This window comes from Salvelinus sp. IW2-2015, linkage group LG1 (genome assembly GCF_002910315.2).
Source record: "Salvelinus sp. IW2-2015 linkage group LG1, ASM291031v2, whole genome shotgun sequence".
In the NCBI taxonomy this organism is placed as follows: domain Eukaryota; kingdom Metazoa; phylum Chordata; class Actinopteri; order Salmoniformes; family Salmonidae; genus Salvelinus; species Salvelinus sp. IW2-2015.
The window spans coordinates 18,218,485-18,237,710 of record NC_036838.1 but is presented as its reverse complement, the minus strand read 5'-3'; the positions used below and the strand labels follow the sequence as shown (position 1 = coordinate 18,237,710).

Genomic DNA, 19,226 nt, shown 5'->3' with positions numbered 1-19,226 from the left:
GTCTATTGTTAACCCAACATTTCCCATAATGCAGGAATATAACATCCATAGACATACAGTGGCAAGAAAAAGTATGTGAACCCTTTGGAAATACCTGGATTTCTGCATAAATTGGTCATAAAATTTGATCTGATCTTCATCCAGGTCACAACAGACAAACACAGTCTGCTTAAATGAATAACACACAAACAATTATACATTATCATGTCTTTATTGAACACACCGTATAAACATTCACAGTGCAGGATGGAAAAAGTATGTGAACCCTTGGATTTAATAACTGGTTGACCCTCCTTTGGCAGCAATAACCTCAACCAAATGTTTTCTGTAGTTGCGGATCAGACCTGCACAACGGTCAGGAGGAATTTTGGACAGTTCAGCAATATTCTTGGGATGTATATTGGGATGTCTGGTGTGAATTGCTTTCTTGAGGTCATGCCACAGCATCTCAATCGGGTTGAGGTCAGGACTCTGACTGGGCCACTCCAGAAGGCGTATTTTCTTCTGTTGGAAGCCATTCTGTTGTTGATTTACATCTGTGTTTTGAGTCATTGTCCTGTTGCATCACCCAACTTCTGTTGAGCTTCAATTGGAGAACAGATAGCCTAACATTCTCCTGCAAAATGTCTTGATTAACTTGGAAATTAATTTGTCTGTTGATGATAGCAGGTTGTCCAGGCCCAAACAACTCAACTTTAGTTTCATCTGTCTACAGAATATTTTGCCAGTAACGCTGTGGAACATCCAGGTGCACTTTTGCAAACTTCAGACGTGCAGCAATGTTTTTTTTGGACAGCAGTGGCTTCTTCCGTGGTGTCCTCCCATGAACAACATTCTTGTTTAGTGTTTTACATATCGTAGACTCGTCAACAGAGATGTTAGCATGTTCCAGAGATTTCTGTAAGTCTTTAGCTGACACTCTAGGATTCTTCTTAACCTCATTGAGCATTCTGCGCTCTGCTCTTGCAGTCATCTTTGTAGGAGGCCACTCCCAGGGAGAGTAGCAACAGTGCTGAACTTTCTCCATTTATAGACACTTTGTCCTACTGTGGAGTGATGAACATCAAGGCTTTTAGAGATACTTTTGTAACCATTTCCAGCTTTATGCAAGTCAACAATTCTTAATCTTTTGTCTTCTGAATTCTCTCTTGTTCGGGGCATGGTTCACATCAGGCAAAGCYTCTTGTGAATAGCAAACTCACATTTTGTGAGGGTTTCTTATAGGGCAAGGCAGCTCTAACCAACAATCTCGTCTCATTGATTGGACTCCAGGTTAGCTGACACCTGACTCCAATTAGCTTTTGGAGAAGTCATTAGCCTAGGGGTTCACATACTTTTTCCACCCTGCACTGTGAATGTTTAAATTATGTATTCAATATAGACAAAAAAAATACAATAATTTGTGTGTTATTAGTTTAAGCACACTATGTTTGTCTATTGTTGTGACTTAGATGAAGATCAGATCAAATTTGATGACCAATTTATGCAGAAATCCAGGTAATTCCAAAGGGTTCACATACTTTTCTTGCCATGAGATAAAGGACATTTAAAAAAAAAAAGAAAGATGTTCCTTTAACATGAAGGTCAACTATCCCTGCGTTTGGTCCCAAATTGCACAAAATGTAAAATATACCAATACAAGGCTGGAGATTTAACACCAGGTTCATGTGTGGATCTATCTATTGTAATAGATCTAAAACGCTAACTAAAGAGATATTTTTATGAAAAACCATCAACATCTAATACACAAAACAACACAGTCCATTTTGACTGTAAATCACGTGAAATGTACAGTAGGCAATAAGGTCAATGTTTATGTAAAACGTAAAAAAACGAAGCAAAATCAGGAATCAAGATAAGGAAAGTGAAAGAAGAATACTGCATTAGCGGAACACTTTTCAGCTAAAGTCCCGGTTGATGAGTATCATGGGGGCGACCAGGGTCCAGACATAGAGGGTGAGACATACCCAACTGGAGCTGATCTTCACCCAAACCGCCGGCCACTTGCTGGTCATGGCATTGTATTCTGCATCAGGACTGTGTAGGAAAAAAGTAAGATTTCTATATCAATATCTGAACAAACGTAATGGTGTGAATAAGAGAAATATCTATGGTTGAAGTATTGCGTTGCAGCATTGCTGTGTTGCTTTGCGGTCACTTTCATGTTAGAGAGCTAGAGCTGCCTTGTGTTGTGTGAGAGAGTTTAAATATAAATGTTGAACTATAAAATATGTGAAGAGGCGACTCCGGGATGCTGGCCTTCTAGGCTGAGTTGCAAAGAATAAGCCATATCTCAGACTGGCCAATAAAAAGAAAAGATTAAGATGGGCAAAAGCAACTCTGCCTAGAAGGCCAGCATCCTGGAGTCGCCTCTTCACTTTTGACGTTGAGACGGGTGTTAAGCGGGTACTATTTAATGAAGCTGCCAGTTGAGGACTTGTGAGGCATCTGTTTCTCAAACTAGACACTCTAATGTACTTGTCCTCTTGCTCAGATGTGCACCGGGGCCTCCCACCCCTCTTTCTATTCTGGTTAGAGCTAGTTTGCTCTGTTCTGTGAAGGGAGTAGTACACAGCGTTGTACGAGATCTTCAGTTTCTTGGCAATATCTTGCATGGAATAGCCTTCATTTCTCAGAACAAGAATAGACTGACGAGTTTCAGAAGAAAGGTCCTTGTTTCTGTCCATTTTGAGCCTGTAATCGAACCCACAAATGCTGATGCTCCAGATCCTCAACTAGTCTAAAGAAGGCCAGTTTTATTGCTTCTTTAAGGAGGACAACAGTTTTCAGCTGTGCTAACATAATTGCAAAAGGGTTTTCTAATGATCAATTAGCCTTTTAAAATTATAAACTCGGATTAGCTAACACAGCGTGCCATTGGAACACAGGAGTGATGGTTGCTGATAATGGGCCTCTGAACGCCAATGTAGATATTCCATAAGAAATCAACCGTTTCCAGCTACAATAGTCATTTACAACATTAACAATGCCTACACTGTATTTCTGATCAATTTGATGTTATTTTAATGGACAGAAAATTTGCTTTTCTTTCAAAAACAAGGAAATTTGTAAGTGACCCCAAACTTTTGAACGGTAGTGTATATACTGTATTCTATACTATTCTACTGTATCTTAGTCTATGCCGCTCTGACATTGCTCATCCATATATTTATATATTCTTAATTCCATTCCTTTACTTAGATTTGTGTGTATTGGGTATATGTTGTGAAATTGTTAGATATTGCTTGTTAGATATTGCTGCACTGTCGGAACTAGAAGCACAAGCATTTCGCTACACCCGCAATAACAACTGCTGAACACGTGTATGTGACCAATAACATTTTATTTCATTTTATTTGGAAGTCAACTTCACTTCAATCCAAATCTGCATAACCAAACTTGACACCATGGCTGTGTCTGAAAATGTTACTAGCTGTCAAATCCTTGCTTCCTCCGTCCTTATTTCCTCAATTACTTTTAAAGCTCATTGGAGAAGGAAGTGTGAGGGAGGGACCTTGGATCCTCTCCAACGTCTGTCAAGAACAAATCCTCAAGGGGGAATTAAGGAAACAAGGACGAAGGAAGCTAGGACTTGACAGCTAGTAACGTTTTCAGACGTAGCACTTCACGACGTTGGTAATCTGTGTAGTTTGGCCTTACTGACCTATACCAGTTGGTGAGAGTCATCATGATGTAGAGCGAAGCCAGGAAGAGCATGAAGTGGAAGAAGGAATAGCTGTACTGGACGATGTCCCTCTCGTTGTCCTCCACACGCCTGGGTCCCTTCCTCTCCGTACCCGTCCCTCCCACCTCCTCGTCCGGTGTGCCCGCGTTACTCTCCTCCAGGGTCACCGTGTCGTTGGAGGCCATGGTCAACTTGTTCACCTGGCTGGTGTTGGACGAGCGGATGCTACAAGGACGTGAGCATTTATAATCATTATAAGAATTACAATTCATGAGAAATTCTAACATTTAAAATAACTTTGAAAGCATTTATAAGCATTTGTAAATATTTATAAGCATTTATAATTATTCAATAAAGTTATAATGAAGTATAACCAAAGGTATAAGAAATTAAAAAGTCACAATCATGGATTGGATTGATAAAGCACTTTTCAGAATGCTCAAACTGCAAACTGATATTCTAATTTCATGAACTGGGGGGGGGGGGGGGGGGGGGGGGGGGGGGGGGTCACCAGTCACCAGTCACCAGTCACCAAATCCACTGATACTGTGTAGCAACAACAAATTGACATTACTTATATTTTTCAAACCACTATGTGCTATAGCTGTACCAAGGTCTGCCTTGCTGACCAATCATACCTGGAGTAGAGGATGCATAGGACGAAGATGGCCAATCCCACAATGCTCTGGGCATCCCACCACTGCAGATAGGGAGAGGACAAGATGGGCTCCTCGGTGCCGATGATCACCACGGCCGTCTGGTTCTCAATCTGCAGAGGGGCAAGCGTGGGCACCAGTGTCTGCTGGAAGATGCTCAGCAGGCTGGGGTTGCATGTCCGGTCTAAGAGGGGAATAAAAAATATACATATATATTTTTCTTATTATTATTTATTTCGTTTATATTTTAATATTAATAACTACTTTTTTAAGAGGGGGTGGTGACTTTTGAGTTTAACTCGAGCTGAACAAATACATTTGCAATTAGTGTGGAGAATGGCGATGTGTTTGCAATTCATGGGCAAATGTTTCAAAGGATGTCAGTCTGACTGAGAAGCTATTTGATTGTTCCCAATAATTATGAATATGATTGCATTTAAACGGTTAGATATATGAACAATGAACTGTTCATTTATTTGGTATTAATGAATAATGAACATAGATGAACAAGTCAGGGAGGCAGTGCTGTTAGGGCAGCAGCTTGTGTAGCAGTGGCTCTGACCAGGCTCGTTGGTCATGGCAGACCAGGTCAGATACATGGTGTACATGGTCATGATGGAGGACTGGAGTAGACCAGATCGGGGCTGGGATTCCTAAAAAAACAAACAAAGTAACTGTGATTTACAAAGGGATACCAAACATAATGGAAATGCTGTCTGACTAGGCCTCAGTGGGGGTTTCTACACGTAGCAAAGGGAGGATGGACCTCCGTACATTTTTWAAAAACAACAATAAAAACATATTTAAAAATCCTCCTTGTAATAAATATTTTATTTTATTTTAAATACTGTTAACCGCCACAAGTTTTTAAATCATCAGCCGCTACTGATTAGGGCCCGGAATTGTTCTTGACCACATGACATTTTAGGATGTACTTTACCTGTACTAGGCCCACTGTGACATTCACAGCCATTTTTGATCATTTAAATTAGGCTGTGGCTGCACCTTGCATCACAAAGTTGGTCACAACTCAAAATCAACTGAATGTGAGTTGAAACTTAGTTTAGGCACGTCTCTCCACTAGATGCGCACTGACTCTTGCAAATGGGTGGCAGGTAGCATAGTGGTTCGAGCATTGGGCCAGAAACCTAAAAGGTTGCTAGTTCAAATCCCTAAGCTGACAAGGTGAACAATCTGTTGATGTGCTCTTGAGCAAGGCACTTAAGCCTAATTGCTCCAGGGTTGCCGTTGATAATAGCAGACCCTTGTTGTGACTACACTCTCTGACGGTGTCTCAGGGAGAGTTGGCATATCCAATTCACACATGTGTATTAATACACCCTTGTACAGTCGTGGCCAAMCATTTTGAGAATGACACAAATATTTATTTCCACAAAGTTTGCTGCTTCAGTGTCTTTAGATATTTTTGTCAGATGTTACTATGGAATACTGAAGTATAATTACAAGCATTTCATATCTGTCAAAGGCTTTTATTGACAATTACATGAAGTTGTAATATTGAAGTCAATATTTGTAGTGTTGACCCTTCTTTTTCAAGACCTCTGCTGTCAATTAACTTCTAGGCCACATCCTGACTGATGGCAGCCCATTCTTGCATAATCAATGCTTGGAGTTTGTCAGAATTTGAGGGTTTTTGTTTGTCCACCCGCCTCTTGAGGATTGACCACAAGTTCTCAGTGGGATTAAGGTCTGGGGAGTTTCCTGGCCATGGACCCAAAATATTGATATTTTGTTCTCCGAGCCACTTAGTTATCACTTTTTCCTTATGGCAAGGTGCTCCATCATGCTGGAAAATGCATTGTTCGTCACCAAACTGTTCCTGGATGGTTGGGAGAAGTTGCTCTCGGAGGATGTGTTGGTACCATTCTTTATTCATGGCTGTGTTCTTAGGCAAAATTGTGAGTGAGCCCACTCCCTTGACTGAGAAGCAGCCCCACACATGAATGGTCTCAGGATGCTTTACTGTTGGCATGACACAGGACTGATGGTAGCGCTCACCTTGTCTTCTCCGTACAAGCTTTTTTCCGGATGCCCCAAACAATCGGAAAGGGGATTCATCAGAGGAAATGACTTTACCCCAGTCCTCAGCAGTCCAATCCCTGTACCTTTTGCATAATATCAGTCTGTCCCTGATGTTTTTCCTGGAGAAAAGTGGCTTCTTTGCTGCCCTTGACACCAGGCCATCCTCCAAAAGTCTTCGCCTCACTGATGCGTGCAGACGCACTCACACCTGCCTGCTGCCATTCCTGAGCAAGCTCTGTACTGGTGGTGCCCCGATCCTGCAGCTGAATCAACTTTAGGAGATGGTCCTGGCGCTTGCTGGACTTTCTTGGGCTCCTTGAAGCCTTCTTTACAACAATTGAACCGCTCTCCTTAAAGTTCTTGATGATCTGATAAATGGTTGATTTAGGTGCAATCATACTGGCAGCAATATCCTTGCCTGTGAAGCCCTTTTTGTGCAAAGCAATGATGACGGCACATGTTTCCTTGCAGGTAACCATGGTTGACAGAGGAAGAACAATGATTCCAAGCACCACCCTCCTTTTGAAGCTTCCAGTCTGTTATTCAAACTCAATCAGAATGACAGAGTGATCTCCAGCCTTGTCCTCGTCAACACTCACACCTGTGTTAACGAGAGAATCACTGACATGATGTCAGCTGGTCCTTTTGTGGCAGGGCTGAAATGCAGTGGAAATGTTTTTTGGGGATTCAGTTCATTTGCATGGCAAAGAGGGACTTTGCAATTAATTGCAATTCATCTGATCACTCTTCATAACATTCTGGAGTATATGCAAATTGCCATCATGCAAACTGAGGCAGCAGACTTTGTGAAAATKTATATTTGTGACATTCTCAAAACTTTTGGCCACGACTGTACATGTGTGAAATAGGCCAAATATAAGCACCCACCAAATCAGTGAGCATTCTTTGTGTCAATGGTGTGCCCTTTGTTTGTCAATGTTTATCAATTTCCCGTTAAATATATACTCAGTATTGAAGTTACCGTTAATCCCTGCATTTCCCCAATAATCTAGAATGTTTGGTTATGGTGACTTCTGCTAATTCATTGAATATAATATTAATCATTTACCATTCTCATTCTCGTAGTGGACACGTTGTTTGGAGCGCTCAATAACTGCGCAACACTTTTGATGGAGAAGCTTAGGTTTATTTAATTCTATTTACCAGTTTTCTGTCAATTTCTTAATTATCTTTGTTTGGAGCATGTCTGGTTTCTCTGTTTTGTCTAATGTTGTGTGAGCGCATGYGCTTCAGCGCGCATAGATGTATACCTGGCTTGCGTGCCAGGATAGGTTTGGCTTATGGTATTTACAGTGCCATTAGAAAGTATTCATACCCCTTGACTTCTTCCACATTTTGTTGTGTTACAGCCTGAATTCAAAATGGATTACATTTATTATTTTCCACACCCATCTACACACAATACCCCATAWTGACAAAGTGAAAACATKTTTTTAGAATTTKGGGCAAATTTATTKAAATAGAAATACAGAAATATCTMATTTACATAAGTTTTCACAGCCCTGAGTCAATACATGTTAGAATCACCATTGGGAGCGATTCCAGCTTTGACTCTTTTTGGGTAAGTCTCTAAGAGCTATGCACACCCGGATTGTGCAATATTTGCCCATTATTCTTTTCATAATCCTTCAAACTCTGTCAAATTGGTTGTTGATCATTGCTAGGCAAMCATTTTCAAGTCTTGCCATAGATTTTCAAACAGATTTAAGTCAAAACTGTAACTTGGTCACTCAGAAACATTCATTGTCTTCTTGGTAAGCAACTCCTGTGTAGATTTGGCCTTGTGTTTTAGGTTATTTTACTGCAGAAAGGTGAATTCATCTCCCAGTGTCTGGTGGAAAGCCGACTGAACCAGCTTTTCCTCTAGGATTTTGCCTGTGCTTAACTCCACTACGTTTCTTTTTTATCCTGAAAAATTCCCCAGTCCTTAACGATTGCAAGCATACCCATAACATGATGCAGCCASCACTATGCTTGAAAGTATAGAGAGCGGCACTCAACAATGTGTTGTATTGTATTTGCCTCTGGTTTWCTGACCCCTGCCTGCCTTGACCTGTCTATTGCCTGCCCCTGTTGGAATATTAAACTATTGTTTATTCGAAGTGGTCTGCATCTGGGTCTTACCTTCATACCTGATATGTGCCTTTGTAGTGACTGAGTGTATTGATACACCATCCAAAGTGTAATTAATATCTTCCCCATGCTCAAAGGGATATCCCACTCAATGTTTGCTTTTTTTTCTTCCAATAGGTACCCTTCTTTGCGAGGTATTTGAAAACCTCCCTGGTCTTTGTGGTTGAATTYGTATTTGAAATTCACTGAGGGACCTTACATATAATTACTTGTGWGGGTTACAGGGATGAGGTAGTCATTCAAAAATCATGGTAAACACTATTATTGAAAAATTAAAGGAGAGCCGCACACTCTAGGAGCTCAGATGCAATAATTGAATAACCAACGTTTCGACAGACAAGCCGTCTTCATCAGAGTATATAACGCTATTATTGCACAAAGAGTGAGTCCATGCAACTTATTATGCGACTTGTTAAGCACATTTTTACTCTTGAACTTATTTAGGCTTTCCATAACAAAGGGTTGAATACTTATTGACTCAAGTCATTTCAGCTTTTCATTTTTGTACAAATGACATTGTGATGTATTGTGTGGTAGGCCAGTGACGAAATAATCTACATTTTAAATTCAGGCTGTAACAAAACAAAATGTGGAAAAAGTCAAGGGGTGTGAATACTTTCTGAAGGCACTGTGAGTGCCCGCTTGGGTATGTTCCGGTCGGTTCTGTTTGACGATTCGTTTGGGGAGGATGCAACTGAGTGTAGTAGACCCCACCTGTTTCTTTATGCTTAGGACAGGTTATGTCTGATAGGAGGCTTTTTTCTTTTTGAATACTGACATTTTGAAGTCAGATATTTGTAAATATATCAACTTGTGAATTGACCACCGTCATCACCAGCGCTGTCTAAATCAATACAACACTCATTTCCACCTCTACCTCCTCGCATCCTACTGATTCTTTTGTCCTTGCGACTGCTACAAGGTCCCTATTTTACACTCTAATAGTCCTACCTGTTCTATACAGTACCTTTGGAGCAATTTCATGAAATGAAATGATGAATATTGAACGTTGAACATTGAATGAGCGTTGAACGAGGACTCACCTGTACTCTGGGCATGACAGACACAACAGAGGCTACGGCACAGAGGAGCAAGTTGAAGCCGATGAAGAACTTGTTGAGTAGACAGCCCTCTGGCCGAGTGTAGAACATGTACATCAGGATGATGACGATAAAGGCCATGACGTAGTTGAGTCCAGTTACAGCGAGCAAGGCTAGAGACGAGAGGATAGACCGAATCAGATTCAAGTTGCATTGTTATTATAAAGCCGAACAGATTCTGTCTAAGAGCATTATACAGAGTGTGAGCACTATTGACACCTGCACTTGCTGTATGTTACGGTTACCATTTATTTAGCTGGTATTTACTCTTTTGGATTCATTCAAATAATTACTGTTATGTGCTATTTGGTACCAGGTAGTTACCAATTGTGTTGAATTGATATCACTTACTTAAAAAAAAATATGTGTGAATACTTGCTAAAACATCAAATTAAACCTCCCATCAGCATTCCTAATCACCAAAACATCAATAATTTGGCGAATCATAATGACTGTTTGAGTGTGTGTGTGTTCATGTTCTTTTCACCCCCTCTTTCATTTTACTGCTTTACTGTTTATTAAGTGTGTTGCGATCGTAAGTGGATTTTAAAGTGGATTTGATTTGCCAGGAAGACTCACCTGCGTACCAGCCCCTGGAGTTCCCTCTCTCCATGTTGTCCACCCAGGATTCATTCCAGGAGTGGGCAAAGTCCACCAGCAGAACCAGCTGGATCAGGATGAAGCAGAACGCCCCACAGGTACCCACCACAAACCACGCTACATGCACACACACACACACACACACACACACACACAACACACCACACACACACACACACACACACACACACACACACGACACACACACCACACACACTCATCATCATATGACACTTTTTAATTACAATTTTTTTTTACCACCTTTTCCTCCCCAATTTCGTGATATCCAATTGCAATCCAAATACGATCTTGTCTCATTGCTGCAACTCCCCAACGGGCACGGGAAGAGGCGATTGTCGAGTCACGCGTCCTCCGAAACATGATCCACCAAACCACGCTCCTTAACACCCACCTACTCAACCCGGAATCCAGCCGACCAATGTTTCGGAGGTAACGCAGCTCAACTGATGACCGAAGTCAGCCTGCAGGCGCCCGGCCCGCCAGAAGGAGTCGCTAGAGCGCGATGAGCCAAGTAAAGCCCCCACGGCAAACTCTCCCTAACCCAGACGACGCTGGGCCAATTGTTCGCCGCCCTATGGGACTCCCGTCACGGCCGGTTGTGAACAGCCTGGGAAACAACCCGGGTCTGTAGTGATGCAATCAGGAGGCCGCTCGTCCATTATATTACACTTCAATCAACAAGCAGTTCCTAAAAATATTACTATTACTTATTACATGATTATCATTGTGTATATCAATAATTAATAGTGTTGATATTACACTACATTGTAATATCAAAGACTAATAGTATATCACTCATWTATGCTGATTGTGCATGGTCAAAGGCTGCATTTATAAATCATAATAATACACAAATATCAACTATCACATCACAAACTATGACTGAAAGGATTTCAATTGTGTCAATCTTACTGCGAGTAAAAGGCCCTTCAGGAATGTAAAAGGCACCGACAGTCACGGCAACCATGGCAGCCACCTTAAAGAACCAAAACCTGTGGGGGAGAGTGAGGTCATTTATCAACTAGTAAATATACGTGAATAGGCTTATGCTGTCTTGCTGTTACGGAAAACTCTAGTTCAGTTATTCTCCTCGGGTTCCTCGGCACGGTGGCCTGAAGAACGTTAGCTCAGTGACCCGTTGTGTATGAGATTATTTCACTAATATTGCCCTTGGTTGCAGCAGTGAGATAATCATATGACTGAAAGTCTTACCAGTCCCCCATTATGAGAATTGTTAAGTTACAAGCAGTGTACATGCTTTTTTTGAGGTAGCACATTACAATCGTACCAGGGTTGAACATTGCAGATTTGGGAACTGATATATATATTTTACCTTTATTTAACTAGGCAAGTCAGTTAAAGAACAAATTCTTATTTTCAATGACGGCCTAGGAACAGTGGGTTAACTTCCTTGTTCAGGTGCAGAACGACAGATTTTTACATTGTCAGCTCGGGGATTTGATCTTGCAACCTCTCAGTTACTAGTCCACTGCTCTAACCAATAGGCTACCCTGCCGCCCCATAAACACCTTAATTGGAACGCAGTGGCTGTACAGTAACATGCTATACATGACGTAAGACCTCTGGCTCTGCGCTGCACAGCGCTGCGTGGGTTTTGACTGACAGACGTTCTGAACATGAGCATCTCACGCGACAAGAAGTTGCCCACATCCCTCCTGCTAGTTTGGCAAACTTGCACATACTTTATTGTCTGTAAATGCTGGGAAATTCTGTAAATTAAGAGGACAATGTATTTTGAAAGATGAGATGTTGAGGATTATAATAAATACCGCTTTGATGTCATACAAGCAAGCCAAACAGCCGTGAGTCCAAATGTGCACTTCACATTTACATATCATAAAACTCATGTCATGTACTGTAGTGTCAACGTTTATAATCACTATGTTCGATGTACAGTTACAAGATGACATGGTGTTATACCATTGGTTGTTCTGAACAGAATGAGCCTATGTTTGTCTATTGTGAAGAAAATTTGTCTCGGCACACACACCTGAATGCACTCATCACTCCTTTCTATGGKCACCAAAATGAAGATCTGTTTCCATGAATTACATTGTGAAAGCCTAAAGGTGTATTCCGTATTGTATAACTTAGCGACTCATGTTGGCAATAGACCAGGCTTTCAAATGACGCCCATCTGAACCAGATTGCGRTTTATAATGGACCGTTTTTGGATTGTRTAAACAACATCAGTAATTGTGTGAGAGCGGGGATGCAGGGTTGTGTTCCAAACAAAACAACTACAAGTGTGCTTGCTCTGGTTCCTCAACGGCAGGAGTAGGAGAGAAAAAAAAAAATACGTAAAGTTGAAGATTCTTCTTTGAGTCATAGAAGTGCATTGAAATGACTTAGGAACTGTGCACACTTTGGAGAGGCGTGTGGCCACTTGGAGACACTAGTTAGTCCTCTCACGCTAACCCTTGTAATGTTTTTTTGTCTTATGTTGCACCTACCCCACATTTTCCAGGAATATTCCATAACATGTTACTGAATATATACAGAGTATTTTCAAATTTGAAATGTGGTGAAAAGTACAGTAAATGTCAAATGAACACAAAATCAACAGTGTAATGTTTGGATTCAGTCTCGTGTCAGGTGAACTGTTGTGTCCTCACCTTTGGTCTAATCATTTTACCATAATCTCAAACGGTTCCCTTTCCACTGCTACCGTGGTTATGCATAGGCTTTCCATATTTCTTCTGTAAGAAACGTTTCAATTCAGCCCTATCCATAAAGACCAATTCCCACAAGTGTAAAAGGTTCATAATAAAGGCTATTCAACGAAATACTGACTTTAAAGTCAAAGTTGTCATTTAAGTTTCATTATATGTAGTAATAAGTAGCATGTAGGCCCTTTTTCAATTTTTTTGAGGGGTGCGTTGCGTTATGGGGGTGGTTACCCGTTGTGGATGGCGGAGCGCGGGTCTCGACTGTTCTTCACGTTGATCATGATCAGAGCGAACGCCAGGAAACACATGCTCATTCCGAAGCACACCCGGTACACGGCTTTATAGCCCACTARGATCGTACAGTTGATGTTTCCATTGATGCCTGCTCCGTCTTCACAGAACCCAGGAATCTACAGGCACAGACGGACATAGGCACAAACCATTTAGGTAAGTCTTATCTACTGTCAATTTCCATAGTCTGGCTGTGCGATTCTGCATTCAATAACGTAACATTTTTGCTTTGGTACTGTAAATCAACAACAAGTTGGCTACTATCAGTACTGTACCACAAAAGTTTCACAATTTATAAGTAACCAACCATAGTCATTCAACATTCCCATTTGGAATGAATACATGTCAATGTTTAAATTTAGACAGAGTTGCAATGTTAATGCAACCTTAACATACAGTAAGGTTGCATTGGAAGTTGCAACTCTGTGTGTAGTGCCCTCACCGTTTTAAGTACGTGTGACTTGACTCTTTCCACCAATAGCCCCCCCATGTATTCAAGCATTATTAAAGTAACAAATGATCATTCACCATATACACAAACATCTACTATGAAAACATGCTTCATCGTTCTCCATAACACCTCCACTAACACACACACACACACACACACACACACACACACACACACACACACACACCACACACACACACACACACACACCACACACACACCACACACACACACAACACACACACACCACACACACACCCTACCTTTTTAGCTGCTCGTCCACTCCTGGTGACAGCATGATGCAGGCTATAATGGTCCCTAGCAACAGGAATGAAGGCGTAGAGACTCGCGTTACCGTGGGAATTCTTGCTTATGGGGACAACATCTGCACAACAAGCAGTCGCACTGCTACACAGACACGGCACCTAGAGGGAAAGAGAGGAGGGAAAACCATTGTTCAAACGTTCCTGTGAGGTTGTAGATAGAGGGGAAAAACCATTGCCAAACGTTCCTGTGAGGTTGTAGATGGGAGGGGAAAATCCCATTGTCAATCGTTCCTGTGAGGTTGTAGTAGAGGGGGAAATCATTGTCAACGTTGCTGGTAGTGGTTGTAGATGAGGGGAAATATTGTCAATACGTTCCTGTGAGGTTGAGTATAGGGAGGGAAATCATTGTCAACGTTCCTGTGAAGGTGTAGATAGAGGGAAAACCATTGTCAAACGTTCTGTGAGGTTGTAGAAGAGGGGAAAACCATTGTCAAACGTTCCTGTGAGGTTGTAGATAGAGGGGGAAATCATTGTCAAACGTTCCTGTGAGGTTGTAGATAGAGGGGGAAATCATTGCCAAACGTTCCCCTAACATTGTAGGTCAGCTAGGGACAAGCCAGAGTCAGTGCAGACACTCAAGTGGTCTGATTAACCTTCGTCTTGGCACTTTGAAGCACTACATACTGCAGCAATGTGGCAGTAGGCCCGAACCTAATCCAAACGCAATAAAAAACAAGTCAACAACTGTCTTTTTGACTGTGGGGGTAAAATCAGGTGTACTTAGGAGAAGTTGAGATATTGCTGTTACTTACTTATTCAACCAAGACAGAGAAACAACAGACATGTCTAATCCACCTCAACAGTGATACAACAGCRGTACAGTAACCATTACAAAGGCATGAAGGCATTGTACCTCTTAAGACACCTGACTCTGTGGAGCCCTAGGTAGCCTACTAGCTTGTAAACAACGTAATACCCCAGGCAGACAGACAAGGTCAGCTTAGCCATGGGTAGCCAGAATATGGGCAAGCCGGCGAGACAAATCTTTTACACATGACTGATGAGGCCATCCTGTGGTTAACATGAACTTGACCTGCTTTAGCTGGGTCAATGTGGAGAAGAACCAGGAATCACAAGTTGACTGTCTACTAGMTAGACAGTTACAATGGAGGTCGGAAGACATTGGATTAGGCTTGTTGTTGTATGCGTTTGTCTCAATCCAAATACTACCCCCCCCAGCAAAGCCTAAATTCATATGTCTAGCGGCATGTACTAGAGTAGCTACTGAACGTCCTGGCCTACTAATGTTTTTGAAACTATTCATGGCAACGTTGTGTATTTGGTTGCTTGGCCTACACTTATTAGTTGGGCCTGAGACAAAGTACGACTGTATAACTTATCTCTGAGCTGCGCCCAATGCAGGACAAACGCCCCTTTGTCCTCTTGTTGTTACATCATGACATATTTTGCTCTAGTCTCTAGTCTAGGCGATAATATGACGATAACACTGTATGAGATGACCAGAGATACATTATTACATGTAGACTATTATATGTACGTTATTCCATGTAGACTATTATATGTACGGTATTCCATGTAGACTATTATATTGGGTACGTTATTACATGTAGACTATTATATGTACGTTATTACATGTAGACTATTATATGTACGGTATTCCATGTAGACTATTAATGTAGGTATCCATGTAGACTTTATATGTACGTTATTACATGTAGATCATTATGTACGTTATTCCATGTAGACTATTTATGTACATTATTAATGTAGACTATTATATGTTCGTTATTACATGTGACTATTATATGTACGTTATTACATGTCGACTATTATTGTACTTATTACATGTAGACTATTATATGTACGTTATTACATGTAGACTATTATATGTACGTTATTACATGTAGACTATTATATGTACGGTATTACATGTAGACTATTATATGTACGTTATTCATGTAGACTATTATATGTACGTTATTACATGTAGACTATTATATGTACGTTATTACATGTAGACTATTATGTACGTATTACATGTAGACTATTATATGTAGTTATTCTGTAGACTATTATTGTAGTTATTACATGTACTTATTGTAGTATTCATGTAGACTATTATATGTACGTTATTACATGTGGACTATTATATGTACGTTATTACATGTAGACTATTATATGTACGTTATTACATGTAGACTATTATATGTACGGTATTACATGTAGACTATTATATGTCGTTATTCCATGTAGACTATTATATGTACGTTATTCCATGTAGACTATTATATGTACATTATTACATGTAGACTATTATATGTACGGTATTACATGTAGACTATTATATGTCAATTATTACATGTAGCTATTATATGTACGGTTTCCATGTAGACTATTATATGTACGTTATTACATGTAGACTATTATATGTACATTATTACATGTAGACTATTATATGTACGGTATTACATGTAGACTATTATATGTACATTTATTACATGTAGACTATTATATGTACGTTATTCCATGTAGACTATTATATGTACGGTATTCCATGTAGACTTTATATGTACGTTATTACATGTAGACTATTATATGTACATTATTACATGTAACTTTATATGTACGGTATTACATGTAGACTATTATATGTACATTATTACATGTAGACTATATATTGTACGTTATTCCATGTAGACTATTATATGTACGTTATTCCATGTAGACTATTATATGTACATTATACATGTAGACTATTTATGTACGGTATTACATGTAGACTATTATATGTACGTTATTACATGTAGACTATTATATGTACGTATTCCATGTAGACTATTATATGTACGTTATTCCATGTAGACTATTATATGTACGTTATTACATGTAGACTATTATATGTACGTTATTACATGTAGACTATTATATGTACGTTATTCCATGTAGACTATTATATGTACGGTATTCCATGTAGACTATTATATGTACGTTATTACATGTAGACTATTATATGTACGTTATGACATGTAGGTTATATTGCTCCACATGGATATTATGGCAACAGTTTAAGCATGCCATGGTCTTTGTTTTTGGACTAGGACAAGGCAGCAAGCACTGTTAATCCAATTAATCATGAGTAGAGCAGATGGCTACTAGTAGCATGATTAACCCTTTAGGACTTACAGTAGCCCCATACTATGGGTGTATTGTGGGCTACTTGGGGGAGGCAAATAGTTTATGTTTCCCTTTTCCCTATGAAAATGTATATTCTAGTCTATAACGTGAACACATATTGAGACCTGACATTTGTGGAGACCAGAGCAAAAGCAGAGGCAAATCAAAACCTTGTTTTTCACACAAGCAGATACATAWCCAAGTCCTAGTCAATCACATAGGCTACCACCATTCGAGTCCGCTAGTTCATGTAATTCGTTTCAAGATGAGTGACAGGCGCTTGCGCCTCCTCATGATTCTGACCTGTTGCTTACGTCACATCATCCTGACAACCTTGTATGAGCTMAGTCGAAGATTGAGATACTAAGCCATTCTTTATGTTTGTCACATATGTCAACCTGGTTCTTGTGCACAAATATGTTCGTGATATCATGAGAAGAAACGTACCCAGCTTGCGACAGAAAAGGCCGCCAAAACAGCTCCCATAATATTCCAGTTTCGGCACAGGAGTGCGCACAATCTGTAGCGCTTTTCTTCCAGTAACGGCACTCGTTACTTTTCTGTCCCTCCAGGTTGAATTGTCAATGTAGATACAATTAGAGTACCAACTTTTGAAAATTGTAAATATTTTAATTAAACGATTTTGTTGTAGTGTCGTACAAGCGAGCCCTACTTCTTCAACTCGCGCAATCTTCTATGCGTTCTTGCTTAGTGCAATCTGGGATACTTGGGACGTCCACACCCTAAACACTAACCTTAACCATTATCCTAACCTGAACCATAACCCTTACCTAACCCAAACCTTAACCTTTACTTTAACCGTTATAGATGTCAACTTCAATGGGGTGACGTCAGAGTATGGACCCTTAAAGCATCCCGCATAGCAAGTGGCGTGCTTTCTTTGCGGTGAATTATTTTTTACTATGCGTAACACAGGATGATGTCATTACGTTAACATCAGTACAGTCCACGCAACGTCGATGCTGCTGAGGCTGTGAATTCGAATGTCATTTTACTTTAGAGGGAACCTTGTTGCAATCGGAATCATCCCGTAATGCTGTCTGTCAATGGTGTAAAATCAAACGTTTGAATTCCAACCTCAACATACAGTTTAAGCTACAGTTGACGTTTTATTTAGTAACCTACACAAACACAAATCTGTCATTAATAAAGATTTCCTCTGTGGAGGTTAACTGTCAGATGTAATTTACACGATCTTGATTAAATATATTGTAGACCTAATAAAGCTTCCATTCAAAGTCCCATGATAAAACAACAACAACATAAAAAAACATATGTTGTCATCTTTAGGATGACATGTTAGCCTTTATGAACCCGAAGCATACATTGGTAACAGTTCATTTGAACTGTACGTCATAACATGGTCATAAACATGACATAACAAATGTCAAAACCTGTCATGACATCTTATRTGACAAGRCTGTGTCATTTTGTAATCGTYATAACAGGAGTAATTACATAAGTTGACAAAACAATACTACTTACACACTTAAGTAATTTTATGCCAATATTATGACACTGTTATGACGTTCAGTTCATAAAAAGTGTTACTCATAGCTACAGTGCATTCGGAAAGTATTCAGACCCCTTGACTTTTTACACATTTTGTTACGTTACAGCCTTATTCTAAAATTGATTAAATCGTTTTTTCCCCTCATCAATCTACACCAAATTCCCCATAATGACAAAGCAAAAACAGGTTTTTAGAAATGTTTGCAAATGTATAAAAAAAACGGAAAGATCACATTTACATAATAACTATTCAGACCCTTTACACCAGTACTTTGTTGAAGGACCTTTTGCAGCGATTACAGCCGCGAGACTTCTTGGGTATGACGCTACAAGCTTGGCACACCTGTATTTGGGGAGTTTCTCCCATTCTTCTCTGTAGATCCTCTCAAGCTCTGTCAGGTTCGACGGGGAGCGTCGCTGCACAGCTATTTTCAGGTCTCTCCAGAGATGTTTGATCGGCTTCAAGTCCGGGCTCTGGCTGCGCAATTCAAGAACATTCATAGACTTGTCCCGAAGCCACTCCTGCCGTTGTCTTTGCTGT

At 40.2% G+C, this 19,226-nt stretch overlaps 1 protein-coding gene across 1 annotated transcript; it reads right to left on the bottom strand.

Moving 5' to 3' along the window:
- Positions 1–1,548: 1,548 nt before the first annotated feature.
- LOC111961999 (serine incorporator 3-like) lies at positions 1,549–17,872 on the bottom strand. Its single transcript, XM_070440539.1, has 10 exons — positions 17,600–17,872; positions 13,955–14,116; positions 13,181–13,359; positions 11,172–11,251; positions 10,218–10,355; positions 9,582–9,751; positions 4,904–4,994; positions 4,324–4,525; positions 3,665–3,910; positions 1,549–2,037 (listed from the first exon to the last, which is right to left on the bottom strand). The coding sequence occupies exons 1-10, from the start codon at positions 17,636–17,638 to the stop codon at positions 1,899–1,901; spliced, it is 1,446 nt and encodes a 481-aa protein (XP_070296640.1). The 5' UTR covers positions 17,639–17,872; the 3' UTR covers positions 1,549–1,898.
- Between the last annotated feature and the right edge of the window lie 1,354 nt (positions 17,873–19,226).